General features: G+C 39.4%; 2 protein-coding genes across 2 annotated transcripts; both read left to right on the top strand.

Annotated features, from left to right (window-relative positions):
- Nucleotides 1-2,473: 2,473 nt before the first annotated feature.
- Nucleotides 2,474-5,987, top strand: LOC120486688 (uncharacterized). The gene is made up of 4 exons (XM_089121683.1): nt 2,474-3,014; nt 3,412-3,591; nt 4,396-4,700; nt 4,791-5,987. The coding sequence occupies exons 3-4, from the start codon at nt 4,488-4,490 to the stop codon at nt 5,076-5,078; spliced, it is 501 nt and encodes a 166-aa protein (XP_088977809.1). The 5' UTR covers nt 2,474-3,014; nt 3,412-3,591; nt 4,396-4,487; the 3' UTR covers nt 5,079-5,987.
- An 11,804-nt stretch (nt 5,988-17,791) lies between these two features.
- LOC148995756 (uncharacterized) lies at nt 17,792-19,285 on the top strand. Its single transcript, XM_089132663.1, has one exon. The coding sequence runs from the start codon at nt 17,792-17,794 to the stop codon at nt 19,283-19,285; it is 1,494 nt and encodes a 497-aa protein (XP_088988789.1).
- The last annotated feature ends 272 nt before the right edge of the window (nt 19,286-19,557 follow it).

The raw sequence follows: 19,557 nt of genomic DNA, 5'->3' as shown, positions 1-19,557 counted from the left end.
TTTAGCTACTTCACGCATATGCTGCTGTGTTATTTTTTAGACAGTCCTTTTTTATTTATTTATTTATTTAATATATTAAAGCATGCAGCTTTATGTAGCCATATGCATGTCTGTGTCTGCTGTCGAGCGTTTGTCGAGGGTTTTCGGGCCAATCAGCAGCTCGGATTGTCGAGCGTTTTCAGTTTTGGGCCAATCGGCAGCTCGGACTGTCGAGCGTTTGTCGAGCGTTTTGGGCCAATCAACGGTTAGTATACTCTGAAAACGCTCGACAATCCGAGCTGCCGATTGGCCCAACTGAAAACGCTCGACAAACGCTCGACAATACGAGCTGCTGATTGGCCGGCATCCAGAGGCCGGACAAACGCGGTCCAAATGAGACACCATCAAAACGTAGGATCGAATCCCGACCGAAGCACAAATATTAAACATTATATTACACACTATTATAATCCCGACCGAAGCACAAATATTAAACATTATATTACACACTATTATATTCATCATATTATGCTTATTTGTGTATGCATAAAAATCATCTGCCGTGTATTATGTGTTTCACGTTTTTCTGCAAATATTAAAATCTGTTGTGTTAAACATTATATTGCATTTAATATTTATACTGTTTAACCTTTTTCTGCATAGATATTAATGTGTGTTAAATAATATATTGTATTTATATTGTTTCACCTTTTTCTGCGTAGATTTTTAAATCTGTTGTGTTAAACATTATATTGTATTTATATTGTTTAACCTTTTTCTGCATATATATATATTAAATAGTAGTTGTTGATGATTATGTATAGATGCAGAAAACACCAAACACAGCGGCATATTGTGAAATAGATTAGGCTATTTTTTTAAACTACAATACAATGTAGTTTAGGTAAAAATAATATAGTAGGCTACAATGTAGTTTAAGTAAAAATAATATAATAGGCTACAATGTAGTTTAAGTAAAAATAATATAATAGGCTACAATGTAGTTTAAATAGTAATGATATGCAAACTTACATCAACGAAAAAATGCGGGTTAGCGAAAAGGCAAAAAAAAGCAAAAAGGCAAAAAAATAAAAAAAAGAGGGCAAAAAGATTGCAAAAGGGCAAAAAAAGACCGCAAAAAGGCAGTTGTGGCGTTTAAAAAAAAAAAAAAAACGTTTGTGTTGAAGGTTGTGATAAATCGAGTAAAACAGCAAGGGAGCGTTAATTCGGGGTAAATTGGGATTTTGACAAGCGTGAATGACGTCTGAGGTCGCCGACTCACGCGCCCAGCATGGCCGAGGTGGGCTGTCGGCTATAATGCGAGGAACGAGCGCCTCTGAAACAATTCGTCGGCCGGCCAATGAGACGAGGGGAGCAGAGGCGGGACTTGGTGAAACAATTCGTCCGTCGGCCAATCCGTGAGCGGAGCGCGGTGAAACAATTCGTCCGTCGGCCAATCCGTGAGCGGAGCGCGGTGAAACAATTTGCAACAATTCACCCAAATGTCAACTCGCGGTTCCCGGCCAATCTTCTCTGTTGGCCCCTTTGCGGTCCCCTGCGCACCTGGGCCACACCATTCACCTGAGTATAAATGTTGGGGCCCCACTGTGTGATATATATGTTGACCAGTTTGATTCCGTATCCTGGTAAAGCTTTGAAAAGCCAAGCAGAAGTGTCAGTGCCCTCGGCAGCTCAATCAGCACTTCCACCTTTCCCCTTTGTTGTAAACCTGTCAGGTCCGGCCATAAGACGAGGGCAGCGCCATCCTCCCTCCGCTTCAGCACCCGCACTCTCTACTCCACCACCAGCATCCCTCTCTTCACCTTTGAGTAGAACAACTTTGTGTAGGAAGAGGAAGGCTGAAGAGTTTTTAGCCCGGAAACAAGGGCTGCCCCCTCCACAGAAACATGTTCGGAAACAGTAGGCCCACACATGCAGTCGATGTGGGCAGCTCAGAAAAAAAGAGTTTGGGCACACCAGGGTGGGCAGCTACATCTTCTGTGCCACAGCAGAGGGAAAGACTAAAGAAAAATGAAGAAAATCCTTAATTGTAAATAACTGTTTATTATTAAATATCTTTTGTTGTAAATAACAATTTATTTGTAAATAACCTTCATTTTTAAATAACAATTTATTTGTAAATATCCTTCATTTTAAATAACAATTTATTTGTAAATATTCGTTGTAAATAACACAAATATCCTTCATCGTAAATAACAATTTATTTGTAAATATTGTGATGGATCACAGGGTGTAATACTTGATTTATTCCAGTAGGTGTCTGTGGGTAACACTATTTGTGTCCTCAGGTTGATTACTTTGAAACAGGTGTGGAGAATTGATGGTGATTGACCATGCTGCTCATAAGAAGCTGGAAGAAAGCTGCTGAGAAAAGAAAAAAGGCTGCTAGGAGCTGGTCTTGCTGTTTGATTGTCCTGCTGACTCTCTCACCCTCTCCAGTCCAAGGCTTGACGATGTTGTTTGTTATTTTTATGTTTTATCTTAATGTAGTCATGTTGTTTTTTTCTTGATTAAATATCTATTTGTGCAAATTTGATTATGTTGTATGGCCTCTCCATTCATGTTGCTGCTCCTTGAGCCAAGGGGTCGTAACATATGGGGGCTCGTCCATGATTCGGTAGTTAGAATAATTGGTTTGAGAAAATTGGATTATTATTTTGGTCAAATAAGGGGAGTGTCATTCCAAAAAGTTTTGTTTATTTGGATTAGTGGTTTTGGACTGGAGAGAGAGATAAAAAAAAACAACAACAAAAAACAACCTGCGACTGGATTGCTTGGAGGTGGCGGTTTAGACTGCTATGAGCCATATAACCCCGTGTTAGGCTGAAGAGCGCTTAACGCTTTTTTTATTTTAGTTTGTTGTGTTTGGTACGTCGGACGCGGGTAGACTGGTTAGCAGTTGAGCTGCATGTGGGCGTACTGAAGACTAGGGTTGAGATGATTAGTTGTTTATGTATTAGTTAGCTACGGGGTGGCTTTTCCTCATGCAGTTGAAGTGTAACCAGTTGGATCGCGTGAGTTGTCTCATATTGTTTGTTCAAAAGTTCTTTTAGTAACAACAAAATAAGGCAAAAATGGAATTGTTAACGGATTTTTTAACTGCTCCTACCATGGGAAAATTAGGGTGTCTTTCAAAAGAGCAACTATTTTAAATAGCTGAACATTTTGATCTTGAATTCGCTTTAACACAAAGTACAAAGATACAACCTCGCCGAGAGGCTATAGAGGAGAAATTAAGAGAGATGTTAATTTTAAATTCAGAGACACAGCCTGAGGAAGGATTTACGATGAAGGATATCTGTGTTATTTACAATGAAGGATATTTGCAAATACATTTTTATTTACAACAAAAGATATTTACAAACAAACAGTTATTTACAATTAAGGATTTTCTTCATTTTTCTTCCACAGTCTTTCCCTCTGCTGTGGCACAGAAGAACCCTGGTGTGCCCAAACTCTTTTTTTCTGAGCTGCCCACATCGACTACATGTGTGGGCCTACTGTTTTCAAACATGTTTCTGTGGAGGGGGTAGCCCTTGTTTCCGGGCTAAAAACTCTTCCTCTTCCTCCACAAAGTTGTTCTACTCAAAGGTGAAGAGAGGGATGCTGCCGGTTGTTTTACAGTGGGTCATAATATATCATATCGTTTAGTTTGTCAGTGCGTTTTGTGGTGTTAGGAATTTTTCTGCGCATTTCCTCACTAACTCAAACGTGCGTACACCACCTCCTGAGCTGGTGTAGGATTTGAGCGTGCCGTACGCCCACGTCCATATTGATAAATCTCAAAATCACCGTGGTTTGAGTGTACGCTGGAAATTTGGTGTACGCACTTTTGATAAATGAGGGCCACTGTGTCTGCCAGTCGAGGTTCTGCACAAAATGTGTGAACGACCCACCCCAACTGATCTTTGCTTGACCTTTCAAAGGTGTCAAACTCGGAACAATAGACCATTTCACAAGATGTAAACAACACTGGTCCAGAAACACTTCCTGTTTCAGTTTGTAACTGTTTTCTTTATTTCACATGTAAAGATGTTTGTTTAACTTTTTGATTCAGTTTTAAATGTTCTGTTGGTTGTATTTTATCCCAGCTTTTATGTAGTGTTAAAAAAACTGAAACAGGAAGTGCTTCTGGACCAGTGTTGTTTACATCTTGTGAAATGGTCTATAGCATTCCAACACCTTGCCTGACAGCTGAGGTTCTATTCAAGATGTGTTAACGACCCCCCATTGAACCTTGCTTAACCTTGAACCAGACTTGAAACAATATCAAAGTCTGTACAGTTTTTTTTTTTTATTATTTTTTTGTATGGGAAACATCACACATTTTTTACTTATAAAGAAAGAACACTTTAAAGGAACTTTAATAACCTTTGTCTGTGTGTGTTTTAACAGGTTCTCTTGTGATCTGCATGTGGCAAAGTTAATGAGAGAGCGCTCTCTCGGCAACAGCGTCTCTATGCTGTATCACAAGCTGTGAGGAATGGATGGAGAGGTCCCTGCGATACCTCTCTGTGTGTGACCGGTTCCGGGGTACCACCACGCAGCCCATCTCACCTCCACCACCCAAGCCGCCTGTACCGACCGCCCAGTGGCTCCTCTCTGTCCACGCAGAGGATATCCGGTCCCGGTACGGTGAGCTCAAAGCCAGGGTCACCTCTGTATTTGGGTCCATCCTGAAGATGGACTCCACAAAAAAGGTGACATATTAACTTAAATATAAATGTGTATGTATATAAATATATATTTTTTTGTTTATCTGTACTGAATGTTCTGTTTTTCAACAATAGGTGGCCAAAAAACTGGCGGGAGCTGCAGCTGGGTCACCAATGTGGGCAATGAGCACGGACAGGTCCTCATGTCTGTGCTCGCCTCACATGAGTGTCGGGGGACTGCTGCCCATGACCACTGGCCTGGTGAAAAGGTACGAGGCGGCTGGAGTCGCTCCCCCAACACTCTTGTATGTGGACAGAGACTGCTGCTCTTCTGTGGGGACCTCCAGAGCAGGTGCCATGTTCAGCGGCTGGAGTGACATGGTGGTCCGTCTTGATGTGTGGCACTTCATGCGGCGCTTCTGACAGCCACCCGCTCTTTTTTTTTTTTTTTACTTTTGCACATTTATTTGCCCTCTTAAAAACCATGAAACAGTTCTCTATGTCAGAATCCCCCTTCACAAAGTTCATATTAATAGTCTTAAATGCTTGTTCTTTATTTTAGAACACTTATGCCGAGTTCAGACTGCATGATTTTAGCCACGATTTTGGCTCGCCGACAGGTTTTGAGAAATCGCCGACAAATGCCCGAAATCACAGGCAAATCGGCGCTCGTTCACGCGAGTGACAATCACGCAGTGTGAATGAACAATGACGCGAACTGAGAGAATCACCGACGAGTCGCCGACGCCCGTGAGATATTTGGCATGCTAAATATCTGGACCTGTCGGCGATTCAAAATCCTGCTGTGTGAAAAGTGTTTTGACTGAAAACTACATCGGCGATCACCGGCAGCCAGTGAGAGAGCAAGATACAGAGCAGCAGGGAGTTCGGGGAGGAGTTATAGATCACATATCAACATGATATGGCATTGTTTCAACAAAAAAAGCTTCTTCTCGGTCTATTTGGACACAATAAATGGAAGAAAAATTAGTAGAAATTTGGCAGGAGCACTCGTGTCTGTTTCACCAGCTGTACCACAACCGGGTCGAAAAAAAAAGTCTCACGTGAGAACTCCGGTCTTGCACGTGTGGTGTCGCGCGTTGTTTCCTTTTCATATCTCACGCGTGTTTGTTGTGAAATGTAGTTTGCGTGCAGCGTGCTAGACAGAGTCTGTCGGCGATTTTTCTAAAGTCATGCAGTGTGAAACCTTCTGTCGCCGATCCATCGTCCAGTGTGAACACAGCAGCGACTGAATGCTGGCCAAGATAGTCATGCAGTGTGAAAAGAGCAGCGACCTGACTACTTTGAAAATCGTGCAGTCTGAAAGAGCCATTATTTGCTCTCATAATGGTCATTAAACAGTCGTAAACTACTTAACCTTAATTTGCCTTTACAAAGTCCATGTTAACAGTCCTAAATGACTTTTCATTATTTTAGAACCATTTTTGTGTTCGTTAAGTTCATGTTAATTGTCTCACCCATTTGTGAAGCTTTTGATTTATTTAAATTATTCATTAGCATTCTAACGTTTCCCTAAATACATCTCAGAGTCAAACGTAACAAGTCTGGGTTTTTATTTTAGATATTTATTCAATAGTTCACACCGGAACTATAATAAATGCAAATATTAAAACAGAACAAATTAACAAGAGTGCACAAAGTTAACAAAGAAATAAATAGATAAAAATTGAGACAAATAGATAAATAAAGGATAAAAATAGATGAATGCAAACAAATACCAATATTAAAATAATTTTTCAAAAGAAAGAATTAACAAAAATACATTTCTCAACAGGAGCAAGTGCCCGTTGCTCCGCCAGCCAAAGTCCCACACTTTTCCCCTCGTAGGAGCTACAAAAGGCTTTCCCAGCATATCGTGAGTGTCCAAACTCCTTTGTTTTAGGTTGCTGGCACAGACTGCAAGTAATCGGAGTGCACTTTTTTGGCCTTTTCTGGGGCAGGCCTAAGGAAATGGCCTCTTCTTTTTTCGTCCTCCTCCAGGCCGTTGTCCTGGGCACATCAGGTACATTGTCCGCAGCTGCAATCCTTTTCTGTTCAGACAGCCATTGAGAGGCTGTCTTCCCAGCAGAAGTGGCACAGAAGCTTTTGCCACGGTAAAAGCTGTGTCCAAACTCCAAACGCTTGGGCTTCCCACACAGCCTGCAGGGAAACCCTCTTGATTCCGTCGCCTGGCAGTGGCTTTGCTCCGCTTTAAGGCCTTGAGATCTTCCTTTGCCCTCTTCTTCCTTCTCCAGGCTGTGGCCCTCGGCACCCGTTTAAGGGCCGCCTCGGCCACAGCTGATGGAGGAGGGAGCACAGCCAGCGAAGCGCATGGAGGAACTGTAAAGACAAAAAAACAAAGTTATTTTAGACGTTTGTTGCATTTTGATATGATTTCATTCTTTTACATTGATGTATAGTTTAAAGATCTTACCCGACACTTTCAGTCGTCTCATCTGTGGAGGCCACTGCTTGCTTGTGGATGTGGTGGATCCATCCAGGCTCTCCCTGAAAAGCCTCCGTCTCTCACTTTCCTCTGAAGAAATTACTGGAGGCCAGTAGGGCTTGGAGAACTTTAGCAGACGCTTCTCCTTTTCTGCCTTGCTGACACGCAAGACAGTGTTTGAAAAGTCTGCTTCGAGTTTCTGGCGAAACTTCTCCCTCCGTAGCTGCTCTTGTTTTGGGAGGACTGGAGGCCATCCTGGTTTTCTAGGCATTTTCTAAGCATCTCTTTCACAGAATCAAACTGGTCAACATATATCACACAGTGGGGCCCCAACATTTATACTCAGGTGAATGGGTGTGGCTCAGGTGCACAAGGGGGCACAAGTGGGCCAACAGAGAAGATTGGGCGGGATCTTGACTAATGTTAAACATGTTAAACATCTCGGGTTATATGGCTAATAGCAGTCTAAACCGCCACCTCAAAGCAATCCAGTCGCAGGTTGTTGTTGTTTTTTTATCTCTCTCTCTCCAGTCCAAAACCACTAATCCAAATAAACAAAACTTTTGGAATGACACTCCCCTTATTTGACCAAAATAATAATCCAATTTTCTCAAACCAATTATTATAACTACCGAATCATGGACGAGCCCCCATATGTTACGACCCCTTGGCTCAAGGAGCAGCAACATGAATGGAGAGGCCATACAACATAATCAAATTTGCACAAATAGATATTTAACCAAGAATACACAACATGACTACATTAAAGTATAAGATAAAACATAAAAATAACAAACAACATCGTCAAGCCTTGGACTGGAGAGGGTGAAAGAGTCAGCAGGACAACCAAACAGCATGCAAGACCAGCCTTTTTCTTTTCTCAGCAGCAGCTTTCTTCTTCCAGCTTCTTATGAGCAGCATGATCAATCACCATCAATTCTCCACACCTGTTTCACAGCAATCAACCTGAGGACACAAATACTGTTACCCAGAGACACCTACTGGAAAAAATCAAGTATTACACCCCTTGATCCATCACAATATTTACAAATAAATTGTTATTTACGATGAAGGATATTTGTGTTATTTACAACGAAGGATATTTACAAATAAATTGTTATTTACCACGAATGATATTTACAAATAAATTGTTATTTACCACGAATGATATTTACAAATAAATTGTTATTTACCACGAATGATATTTACAAATAAATTGTTATTTACAACAAAGAATATTTACAAATAAATTGTTATTTACAACAAAGGATATTTGTGTTATTTACAACGAAGGATATTTACAAATAAATTGTTATTTACCACGAATGATATTTACAAATAAATTGTTATTTACAACGAAGGATATTTACAAATAAACAGTTATTTACAATTAAGGATATTCTTCATTTTTCTTCTCCTGCAGCCACTCTTCCACAGTCTTTCCCTTTGCTGTGGCACAGAAGAAGTAGCTGCCCACCCTGGTGTGCCCAAACTCTTTTTTTCTGAGCTGCCCACATCGACTGCATGTGTAGGCCTACTGTTTTCGAACATGTTTCTGTGGAGGGGGCAGCCCTTGTTTCTGGGCTAAAAACTCTTCAGCCTTCCTCTTCCTCCACAAAGTTGTTCTACTCAAAGGTGAAGAGAGGGATGCTGCCGGTGGAGTAGAGAGTGCGGGTGCTGAAGCGGAGGGAGGATGGCGCTGCCCTCGTCGTGTGGCCTGACCTGACAGGTTTACAACAAAGGGGAAAGGTGGAAGTGCTGATTGAGGGGCCGAGGGCACTGACTCTTCTTTTGCCCTCTTCTTCCTTCTCCAGGCTGTGGCTCTGGGCACCCGTTTAAGGGCCGCCTCGGCCACAGCTGATGGAGGAGGGAGCACAGCCAGCGAAGCGCATGGAGGAACTGTAAAGACAAAAAAACAAAGTTATTTTAGACATTTGTTGCATTTGATATGATTTCATTCATTTACATTGATTAAAGATCTTACCCGACACTTTCAGTCGTTTCATCTGTGGAGTGGAGGCCACTGCTTGCTCGTGGATTTAGGAGATCCATCCAGGCTCTCCCTGAAAAGTCTCCTTGTCGGCAAAGCCGGCCCTGCCCCCACTGGACCCTTCGGAGGCGAACCGTTTGGCGAGTTTCACACCGGACGAGAAGCGCAGCGCCACGTCTTTAAAATTCAGACACATTTTCTGTTCGAGTCTACATACACCGGTTGTGTTGTTCGGCGTTCCCAGGATACGGAATCAAACTAGTCAACATATATCACACAGTGGGGCCTCAACATTTATACTCAGGTGAATGGGTGTGGCCCAGGTGCGCAGGGGGCCGCAAAGGGGGCCAACAGAGAAGATTGGCCGGGAACCGCGAGTCGACCTTTGGGTGAATTGTTGCAAATTGTTTCACCGCGCTCCGCTCACGGATTGGCCGACGGACGAATTGTTTCACCAAGTCCCGCCTCTGCTCCCCTCGTCTCATTGGCCGGCCGACGAATTGTTTCAGAGGAGCTCGTTTCTCGCATTAGCCGAGAGCCCGCCTCGGCCACGCAGGGCGCGTGAGTCGGCGACCTCAGACGTCATTCACGCTTGTCAAAATCACAATTTACCCCGAATTAACGCTCCCTTGCTGTTTTACTCGATTTATCACAACCTTCAACACTAACGTTTTTTTAAAAACGCCATAACTGCCTTTTTGCGGTCTTTTTTTTTTTTTTGCCCTTTTGCAGTCTTTTTTGCCTTTTTGCAGTCTTTGTTTTTGCCTTTTTGCTAACCCGCATTTTTTCGTTGAGCATGTAGGCTACAGTACGTTTTTATATTTTTACTTAAACTACATTGTATTGTAGGCTATTTGTTAAACATTGGTTACCTTGAATGTGCTCTTATTATGACTGTTGACTGGGGGTGTGAGTCTAAGGGGTGTGGTTCGTATGTTTTCCAGGTGTTTATTCCTCCGTCATGTTTTAGCCGGTTTTCTACCCTTTATGTGATGATGGCAAACTCAACAGTATTATATTATTTTTACTAAACTACATTGTATTGTAGTTTAAAATAAATAATCTATATATGTTTATAAAAATACGTCTTCCAGATGTAAACATCACATCAAATATTGTGCTATCTGGGTTATTAACATGTCACTGTGATGTGATGATCCCCTTTATCGGAAGTGTTCTGGGGCTGTTTAGTTTAAACAAAGCTCATCACCTGCCTACAGAGTATACAAGCTCTGGTTTAGAAGAACAACGGGATTTAAAAGTGTATCATGGTGCCAATTAATGTAATGTAACTCTTGTCAGAGCTGAAGTAAATAGTTTTGTCAGAGAAATAGTTCTTAGTTAAAGAGAAAAGGCTTGGCTTCATGTTGAACTATGTAGTAAACCTTTTTCCAAAGATCTTTGTGCAGTCGTGGCAAGTACAATTTAAACACATAGTTAACACATTGGCTGCAATTTTTGTAACTAGGCCTATTGCTATTTTTCTGACTGAAAATTGTGAATGTTTTTATTTATCTGTTTATAATGTACTTAGAAATGCCCATAGTTGAAAATCAGCATCCGATATAAACTCTATATGCTGCGCATCAGTTACAGGCTTTGTATTCTATGTAACTATGTTTGACTGTATGATTTGTTTAGTATTTTTATTTTTTATCTGAAATAACTGAACTAAGTTGATCATTGTGTCACTCTGCATTCTGGGGGATTTAATGCGGTTAACTTTAAAGTTTTTACCTTCACACAAAAAAAAAAGTGGTGTGGAAAATAAATTGTCAGAAATGTCAAATACAATAAATGTCATAAATTACGGTTTAGAAATTGTTAAAATTGTAATTATTATTTATTTACCTGTCTAAATATTTTAATCATATATGCATTTTAACAGTATTTGAAGATCTCCAATGCAAAAGCCTCTAAAAGCCACCTCTGTCAAATATTAGATAATAATATTGAGTGAATTAGGCTATGTGGCCTGTTTGCCCCAGCTGGCAGATGTTGAAACTACACTTGTAAGGGAACTCAAAGCATCGTCCTCCTTTGATGAATATTCAAATCAAATGTATATGTATGTGTAGTCTGATAAAATGAAAGCATTTACAAGCAACATACAATTGCAAATATTTCAAAATAATTTAGCAGTGACTAATATTTTTTGGATAGGCTACACAGCAACATGACTCTCTTCATGCAGATGACTGCTTTAGCGCCCCCTTGTGACTGAATGTGGAACCATATTTTGTTACGATCACTCACTCTGTGATATTTTAGCCCTTTAAGTTTGTCATGAGTTGCGACAGCCTGCCACAAATCTGCAATAAAGATATGAGTTGCTGTTTCAGAGATATGAATTATCTTCGTCTTACATTTAGTCATTTAAAACCCTGTGCGTGATATGCCTGTTAACAGCGAGTTATAGATTTGTTATTGGCTAAGTGAATGTCCTATGTCTTAACCCAAATCTCATTTTTACCCTAAAGATGATTTTTTTTTAATGGTAGCTAATTAGAACAAAATTTAACAATCAATATCATTTATGTAAAAAAAAAAAAGAAAGAAAGTTCAATAAAAAAAGGGTTCCATAACTTAGTATCAAAGCCTTAGTTCAAAGCCTGTTTTCATTGTCTGATGCAACTGAGGTCGTGGGGTTTTAGTGAGAAGTTTGACCTATCAACTTATAATACTCATCATAACTGTAAATTCTAGACAAAATGAAATATTGGATTTTTAGTCAATTATTTTGTTATGTTCAACTCAAACTATCAAGTAAATGAATCAAGTATATATTTTATAAAATGAATTATTTCTGTGATATTTACTAAGTCCCTGAATAATTTTTTTGAGTGAAAAACAGAGGAACCGTGTTTTTGCAGTAACCGGCCCTTCTTTATGGAATAGCCTACCGGCTTACATCAGAAACTTGATCAGAAATGCCTAAACTTTGTCAAATCTACCTTAAACTTTTTTCAATTGCTTTCAGTATTTCTTGATTATCTTTTTTTTTTTTTTTTTTTTCTCAATATTTTACCTCAGTTCATAGGTTTTCGTTTTCTATTGTTCATAGGTTTGTATCTTATTGTTTGTTTCCTTGGCTTTGAAGCACTTTGGTCAACATTTTTAAACATACAATTTTATTTTATTGTATTTGATCAGTTGTTCATTCAAGACTATTGATTTCAAGTGTAGGTCATAATACATTTAGGATGGAAGAAGTATTATAAATATAACCCAGCAACTACATTTTGTGTTTTCACAACACCAGTGCTGGGTTAAACTCCATAACTGATAAAGGGGGCCTGCTGTTGGGACTGCATTCATGCAATTAGCTTAAGGGAATTTAGATAAATTGAGAGGTCAGGTAAAATGCAACACTTCAGGATTGTGTGAGATTATAAAATATCTTATCCAAAAAACTGTATAAATAGTCTTACCAAAGATTCACTTTCTCTTTACTTTCCAATGCAAATTTATGAATTTGTTTAAACCCGAGGATGAGGAATGATGCAAATTCATACACATAATGGCCAAATGATCTTTATCTGAAATACCCTGAAACAAAAGTGAAAGTAACATTTGAAAGTTAGTGCACATTAGGAGTAGTAAGTAGTGAACACACACACACACACACACACACACACACACACACATACACAGCAACCCATTCAGAGCAGTAGGCAGCTATTCACTGTGGCGCCCGGGGAGTAACTGGGGGGCTATGGATTTCAATGTATTTTATAATGTTTAAATATATATTCACACACACAAAAAATGTGATATAGGAGCAGTTGGCCACATCCCCAAAAATGAATGTATCTCCATGGCCGTTCTGGAATCCACTGCTGTGTCATTATATCTAATGAGTGATTATAATCAAGGTATTAATCAATATTTTTCCTTCTAGATATCAAATGAGTTGAATGACTTCTCTAAGGCTATGTTTACACGGAAACGATTCTGAAGAGAAAACGCAAAAGTGGCGATGCGTTATCACTTTTTATTCTGCGTTTAGACGAGCGTTTTCGGTGGGAAATCCGTGTGCATATGGTGACTCAAAAGACTGTGATATTCAATGTAGTATGCACTCCAGGCGGTTAGGTGGCAATGTGGAGCACTGCCTCACAACAACACCAAGTCCACGGCACGCACCTGCGTACAACCTTCAGTGTCTAGCAGACTTTTACGTTTTAACCATAGACAGTAGAGGTTTTTACCCTTTACATGGGAACGCGGTGGTGGAGCGTTTTTAAGATTTCCACTCTGGAGGGTGGTTTTACTTTTTTGCGTTTTTAAGCCCCAACAACGCCGTCGCCGTGTAATCGAAAGGCACATCCGATAAAATATGTTTACGTTTTCACCCGCGAGCGTTCTCGTGTAAACAGGGCCTAAGCTTATGAGATTTTTCTTAGTTATAGAATTTACCAGTGTGATTACCATTCTTTCTAAAAAGGAATTTTTTGCAACAAAACCATACACACAACCACCATTTGAATTACACCTTCATTTCAACAGCAACACACTGATGGGCTTTATATTTTTTGTGTTTCTATTTTTATTGTCATTTTCTCAGACACTTTCTCTTCTGTAAAACTCAAAAGTAGAATTTCCGTAGTAATCAAACGAGGTTTTACAAAAAAAGAAACGCTCACACAGAAACAAAATCACAAATCATTACATTTAGCAACAAAACAAAAGATAAATTGCTATTGGGGGGGAAAACATTACTTTTGGTGTGTGTGTGTGTGTGTGCCGTGTGTGCTTGTGTTGCACATAAAAGGAGCAGGCGTCGGTTCTGGTGCAACACTAATAAAGGGGTTCTGCATGCAATCCTGCAAGACAGATATGAGAGTAAAAGTCAATCACATGTGGAGCATCTCAGTTCGGTTTGTTTTCTATCCGTCACTGTTTGGGTTTTGCGTCTTGTTGGGTTTGTCTGTTCTTGTCTGTCAGGTGATCCTCTGTTCTAGTCATGTGATCTTGCCTTGTGTTCACTTTTCTGTTGTGTCATGTTGTCATTGGTTGATTGGTTAAATGGTCACAGGTTTTCCTTTGTCTCGTCATTAGTCCTGTATTTAAACTCTTGTTTACCCTGTGTCTTGGTCGACTATTGTTTGTTCTGTCTATGGTCTGACTCAAGTATCTTGTTTGGGTTTGGGTTTGGGTTTGGGTTTGGGTTCGGGTTCCTGTCCCTGTTTCAGTTAAGAGTTTTTTGGGTTCTCACCTCAACTTTCTTCCAGTGGACTTAATCGTTACAATATCAGAATCAGAATCACTTTATTCGCCAAATGCATCAGCAGATACACAGGAATTTGATCTGCTCGTCTCTGCATTAACTGCTAACAAATTCAGTATGACTTTTAAGTCATTATAACATTTCCTGCTGTTCACTAAACTAAATGAAACATTCACTTGCAAATATAGTTTGCATATCAAGCATGTGAAAATATATCTTGACCAAACCTTCGTTGACTCTCCTGCCCATCTTTCTGACTGCATCTCGGAAATAAAAACCTGCTCAGATAAAAACTTCCTCAGATTAAATAGTAATAAACCGGAGGTTCTTCTCATTGGCACTAATTTAACTTTATCCAAAACCGACAGTTTTTCACTTACTAGTTCCTCTGTTTCACCCTCCCCGGAGGTTAAGAGTCTGGGTGTCATTCTTTTCAATCTCACATCAGTAACATCACCCAGTCGGCCTACTTTTATATGAAACATTACTTGCCTCCTCCCTTGCCTTAGTCCCCACACTGCCACCGTCCTCGTCCACAGTCTTGTCACTTCACGTTTGGACTACTAAAACTCTCCTTTTCGGCCTCCCTCACAAATCTCTTCGTAAACTTCGTAAGCTGCCCGCATAATAACTCAAACCCCCTCCATTCACCACATCACTCCTGTTCTCCAACAGCACTGGCTCCCAGTCCAGTTCTGTATTCAATTCAAAGTCCTTCTGTTAACAGTCAAAGCCATCCACAACCTGCGACCCCCCAATCTTTCTGATCTCCTCCAAGTTCCAACGCCCTTAGATCCTCTTCCTCCATACATCTCACCACTGGGGAGCAGAGCTTTTAGCCTTTTATCTCTGGAACTCACTACCACCACAACTCAGAAACATCAATTCCCTTTTGTTTTCACTCCGACTTTTTAAACATAAAATTTTATTTTATTATATTTGTTAATTTTTTCATTCAAGACTGTATTGATTTCAAATGTAGGTCATAATACATGTCGTATTGAAGAAGTATTATGAAAGTAAACCAGCAACTAAATTTTGTGTTTTCACATCACAACACCAGTGCTGGGTTAAACTCCATAACTGATAAAGGGGGCCTGCTGTTGGGACTGCATTCATGCAAGATTACTGCCAAACACACAATTAGCTTAAGGGAATTTAGATAAATTGAGAGGTCAGGTAAAATGCAACACTTCAGTATTGTGTGAGATTATAAAATATCTTATCCTGAAAAAACAAAAAATCCTCAGCGTTATTCCAATTGAAGTCTTTATATATAAATAGTCTGACCAAAGATTCACTTTCACTTTACTTTCCAATGGAAATTTCTGAATTTGTTTAAACTCAAGGATGAGGAATGATGCAAATTCATACACACAATGGTCAAATAATCTTTATCTGAAATACCCTGAAACAAAAGTGAAAGTAACATATATGAAGACCAAGAATGGGAACAAATACTTGGAATTTCTCCTTTGCATTTATCCCATGCAAGTTAGTGCACACACATTAGGAGTAGTAAGAAGAGAATACACACACACACACACACACACACAGCAACCCATTCATACACCAGAATAGTAGGCAGCTATTCCCGGGGAGCAATTGGGGGGTTAGGATTTTAAAGTATTTTATGATGTTTAAACATATATATTCACACACACACACACACACACACACACACACACACACACACACACACACACACACACTTCCTCCGGTCGTGGAGGAAGACCTCTTTTCAGGAGGTGGTAGGACCACTTTTTTTTAAGGGTTCTCCCCTTCTTGTTTTCTTGTTTCAAATTCTTGTTTTTTCAGATTTACTATTCAGGGAACAGTGTCAATGAGATATGTACAGTGTTATCTTTGGAATGTCTAAGCAGACAGCAGATAATTGGTTTGTCTGCTGTTGTACCCTTCAAACACAAAAAAGAAAAAGGTTATATACATTTATTTGCATGGGAAATATATGCACACCCATTAGTAATTGTTGCTCATGCTATATATAAAAAGGAGAAAAGACATTTTTGCCTCCACACACATTTCCAGAGGTTCGTGCATTTTTGTACCTGTTTCAACATCATCGCCATTCTGTTGAGTTTTCAGAGCACTTAAGGTGAGTAAAAATTTACTTTTGAGAGCAATAGTTTTTAAGAAAATGTAGACTAAATAGTAGCACTGAAAACGAGATTTGTTACAGTTTTTTCTAATTGCTAAGCTAAATCCCATTCTCTGAACCAAATTCTAAACCAGTTTGTCAAATGAATCACTCTTTCTATAAAACATTAAACAAGTTCAGCTAGTAAGACACTGTTTGAAAATCTCATGCACTCTTTTTTCAAAACTCTAAACACATTCTCACTCACTAAAACACATTTTAAACTGTGATGCGCTTCTGTGAACACATTCTGTGTGGTTGTATTCCTTGTTCTTTAGCCCTCAGCAATTTTGAATGTATTGTTTTATTGTAGATCATTTTGTTGTGACTGACTCTTGAATGACTAATGTCTTCTCTGGTAATATAGGCTAACATTTATTTTATGGTCAAATATTGTGGCGTGTTTTGCCTGGTGCGCTCAGTTTAGTGATTTTAGTATGGGTAATTAGGTTTTTTTCATCTTCATGGACACCACAATGATTTCCCTCATGTGTTAATATTTTTCCTTGTTTTAATGTATGATTTGCAAAAATAAAAACTGCTGCAAAAGCTGCTGCTGGAACTGTAAAATAGCACTAGGGAATATTTGCGGCGAAACACGCCTCTTTATTTGCGCCGATCCACACAGGGAGCGCAAGTTCATTATAGTACCGACGTGCGTATGTGGAGGAAAAAAGCCCGCTTTGCGCGGGTGCAAAATAGGAATGACACATGCGTCAGTTTTGCGCCGGGTGCAATATAGGGCCCAAAGTGTATCAGTCATTCTCTGTCTGATGCCAGAGTGGAGTAGTCAGTTTTCTTAAAGCTGTATTTATTTTATTCCAAGTTATTAGGCCATAGTGCCACTAAGTGTGGTTCCTCTTGCCACAATTAGAAATAAGTGTGAAAAATTTAGTTTTGTGTAAACTATGACAACTGTGTTGTAGTTGTGTTAAACTTTTGCCAGCCTGTGTTAAGCATTTTGAAACATAAGTGCATCACAGTGTGAAATATGTTTTAGTGAGTGAGAATGTGTTTAGAGCTTTGAAAAGAGTGCATGAGATTTGCAAACTTGTTAAATGTTTTACAGAAAGAGTGATTTGGTTTTTTTTTTTAAAAAATGGTTTAGAGAATTTAGTTCTGAGAATGGGATTTCATGTTTTTCAGGAAAAAAGTTGTTGACAGTGTAAATTCAATACCCACTACAGTATAGGCTATAGTATAATGAGTTGGTATATTCTGTGTACATACAATAATTGCTTCACTCTACTATATAATTTTGTATTTTGTATATCATTTTATCCTCCTTAGATTTTTTTTCCTTCTCGAGACAATGGCCGGATCTTTCACACTTCTTACATGGAATACTTGTGGACTTGGAGACACTGCCAAAACCCAGAACAAAAAAACAAGGATCCTTCAAACACTAAATAAACGACAAGCATCTGTTGCATTTCTTCAAGAGACACATGTAGGAGCCAAAAATCGCTCTCATATTAAAAATATTGCTGGTTGGCAAACATTTTACAGTGTTCATCATCCACGTAGCAAAGGCGTTGCAATACTCATAAAAAATGATGTGCCTTTTGTGTTACTGGAACAAGATGTGGACCCCACAGGCAGCTATATTGTACTCATCTGCAAATTATACGGTAAATGCTTTACCCTGGTTAATGTATATAACCATGCAAAAGAACACAAGGTCTTGCAGGTTCTTTCTGAATATCTTTGTCAGACTGCCAAAGGTGTCTTGATAGTTGCAGGGGATTTCAATACTGTTCTAAACACAGATCTTGACCGGGAGTTTCCAACTGGACATACAGAGCCCCTTAGACCTTATCTTGAGGACTTCATCTCAAGTTTAATGCTTGTAGATATATGGGGGTTTAAGAACCCTTTTATAAGAGATGAATTTAGTCGGGTTCCATGGGAATCGTCAACAACGAGGGGTGCATCAAGACTAGATATGATCCTTATGCCACGGACTGCTTTATGGCTTGTGAAGGATTGTAAAATTAAACGTAAAAGGAGTAGGATTTCAGATCACCACCCTGTAATTATACATCTGGATGTACAGGAATTAGATCAGGCAGCATGTTCTACTAGCACCCCTAAGACAAATCCCGAAAAGGCAGGTGAAATTTGTGAGGCTGAGGTCCTGAAAGCTATATCTTCTCTGATAGGGTGCAAAACCACAACTGGGGAGAGTCTAGAGGACATCAGGGTGAACAAAGAGTTTAAAGCAAGAGAGCTTAAGAAGTGTTTCAATGGAATGATAACTGAATCGATACCAGAAGATTTCATTGAAAATGAACAAGTAAATGGATGGCACTTCTTTAAAGCAGAGTACATGATACTTGCCACAATACTTGTTAGGCGCATAGAGGTATTCCTACAGCCTTCATTCAAAACCAAAAACAAAAAAACGCATTACAGAAACATTGGTGTTGTTGGCTTTCATACTGCCCCTACAACAATTGATTGGAACTTTTTAAATGATGCTTTTAAATCACTGAAGCGCATTCACCCATCACCCCCACGAGGTTTCGGGATTTTGAAGCAACTGCTTCCAAGAACTTCTGGAAATGTACAGCTCAGAAAGGGATGCCCACTTACACCAACCCTTTTGACATTGACTTTGAAATATCTAGCCATAGTCTTAAAGGATGATTCCGATGACTCTGTCATTGATGTTTGTCATCATAGAAAGTGTCTTACTATCTACATGAACTATGATGAATCTACTCTAGAAAAAAAGATTCAAGGATTTCAAACAAATGTTGACAGTTCCCTTTCATGTTCTGTCCGTGAACAACAGTTACAGTAAAAAAGACAAAACTGAATTTGGTGCTTCTGAGTAAACTAATTGGATTCAATGAATGTCATCAAATCTATATACATTTTTCAGTAATATAAAGCTGAAATGAAGCAATAAATACTGAAACTCTGAGCCTTGAGCTCTATACATTGAGAACTTTTCAAATGTTGTGAAAGTGTGGTTGAATTTATGCATTAAAAAATTCAACACTTGGATTTGGAAAGCAACTTTACAAATGACTGACTAAACTGTCTGACTGTCTGACACTGGATTAAATGGAG

The sequence above is a fragment of the Pimephales promelas genome, chromosome 2 (genome assembly GCF_988280905.1).
Source record: "Pimephales promelas chromosome 2, fPimPro1.hap1.1, whole genome shotgun sequence".
Classification (NCBI taxonomy): Eukaryota; Metazoa; Chordata; class Actinopteri; order Cypriniformes; family Leuciscidae; genus Pimephales; species Pimephales promelas.
This window is presented reverse-complemented; position numbering and strand designations above follow the sequence as displayed.

What these genes read in the sequence shown, in the direction of transcription:
- LOC120486688 (XM_089121683.1), top strand. Translation starts at nt 4,488, where the DNA reads ATGGAGAGGTCCCTGCGATACCTCTCTGTGTGTGACCGGTTCCGGGGT. An exon ending in AGATGGACTCCACAAAAAAG is followed by an intron (nt 4,701 to 4,790) that starts GTGACATATTAA and finishes TTTCAACAATAG; the next exon opens with GTGGCCAAAAAACTGGCGGG.
- LOC148995756 (XM_089132663.1), top strand. Translation starts at nt 17,792, where the DNA reads ATGGCCGGATCTTTCACACTTCTTACATGGAATACTTGTGGACTTGGA.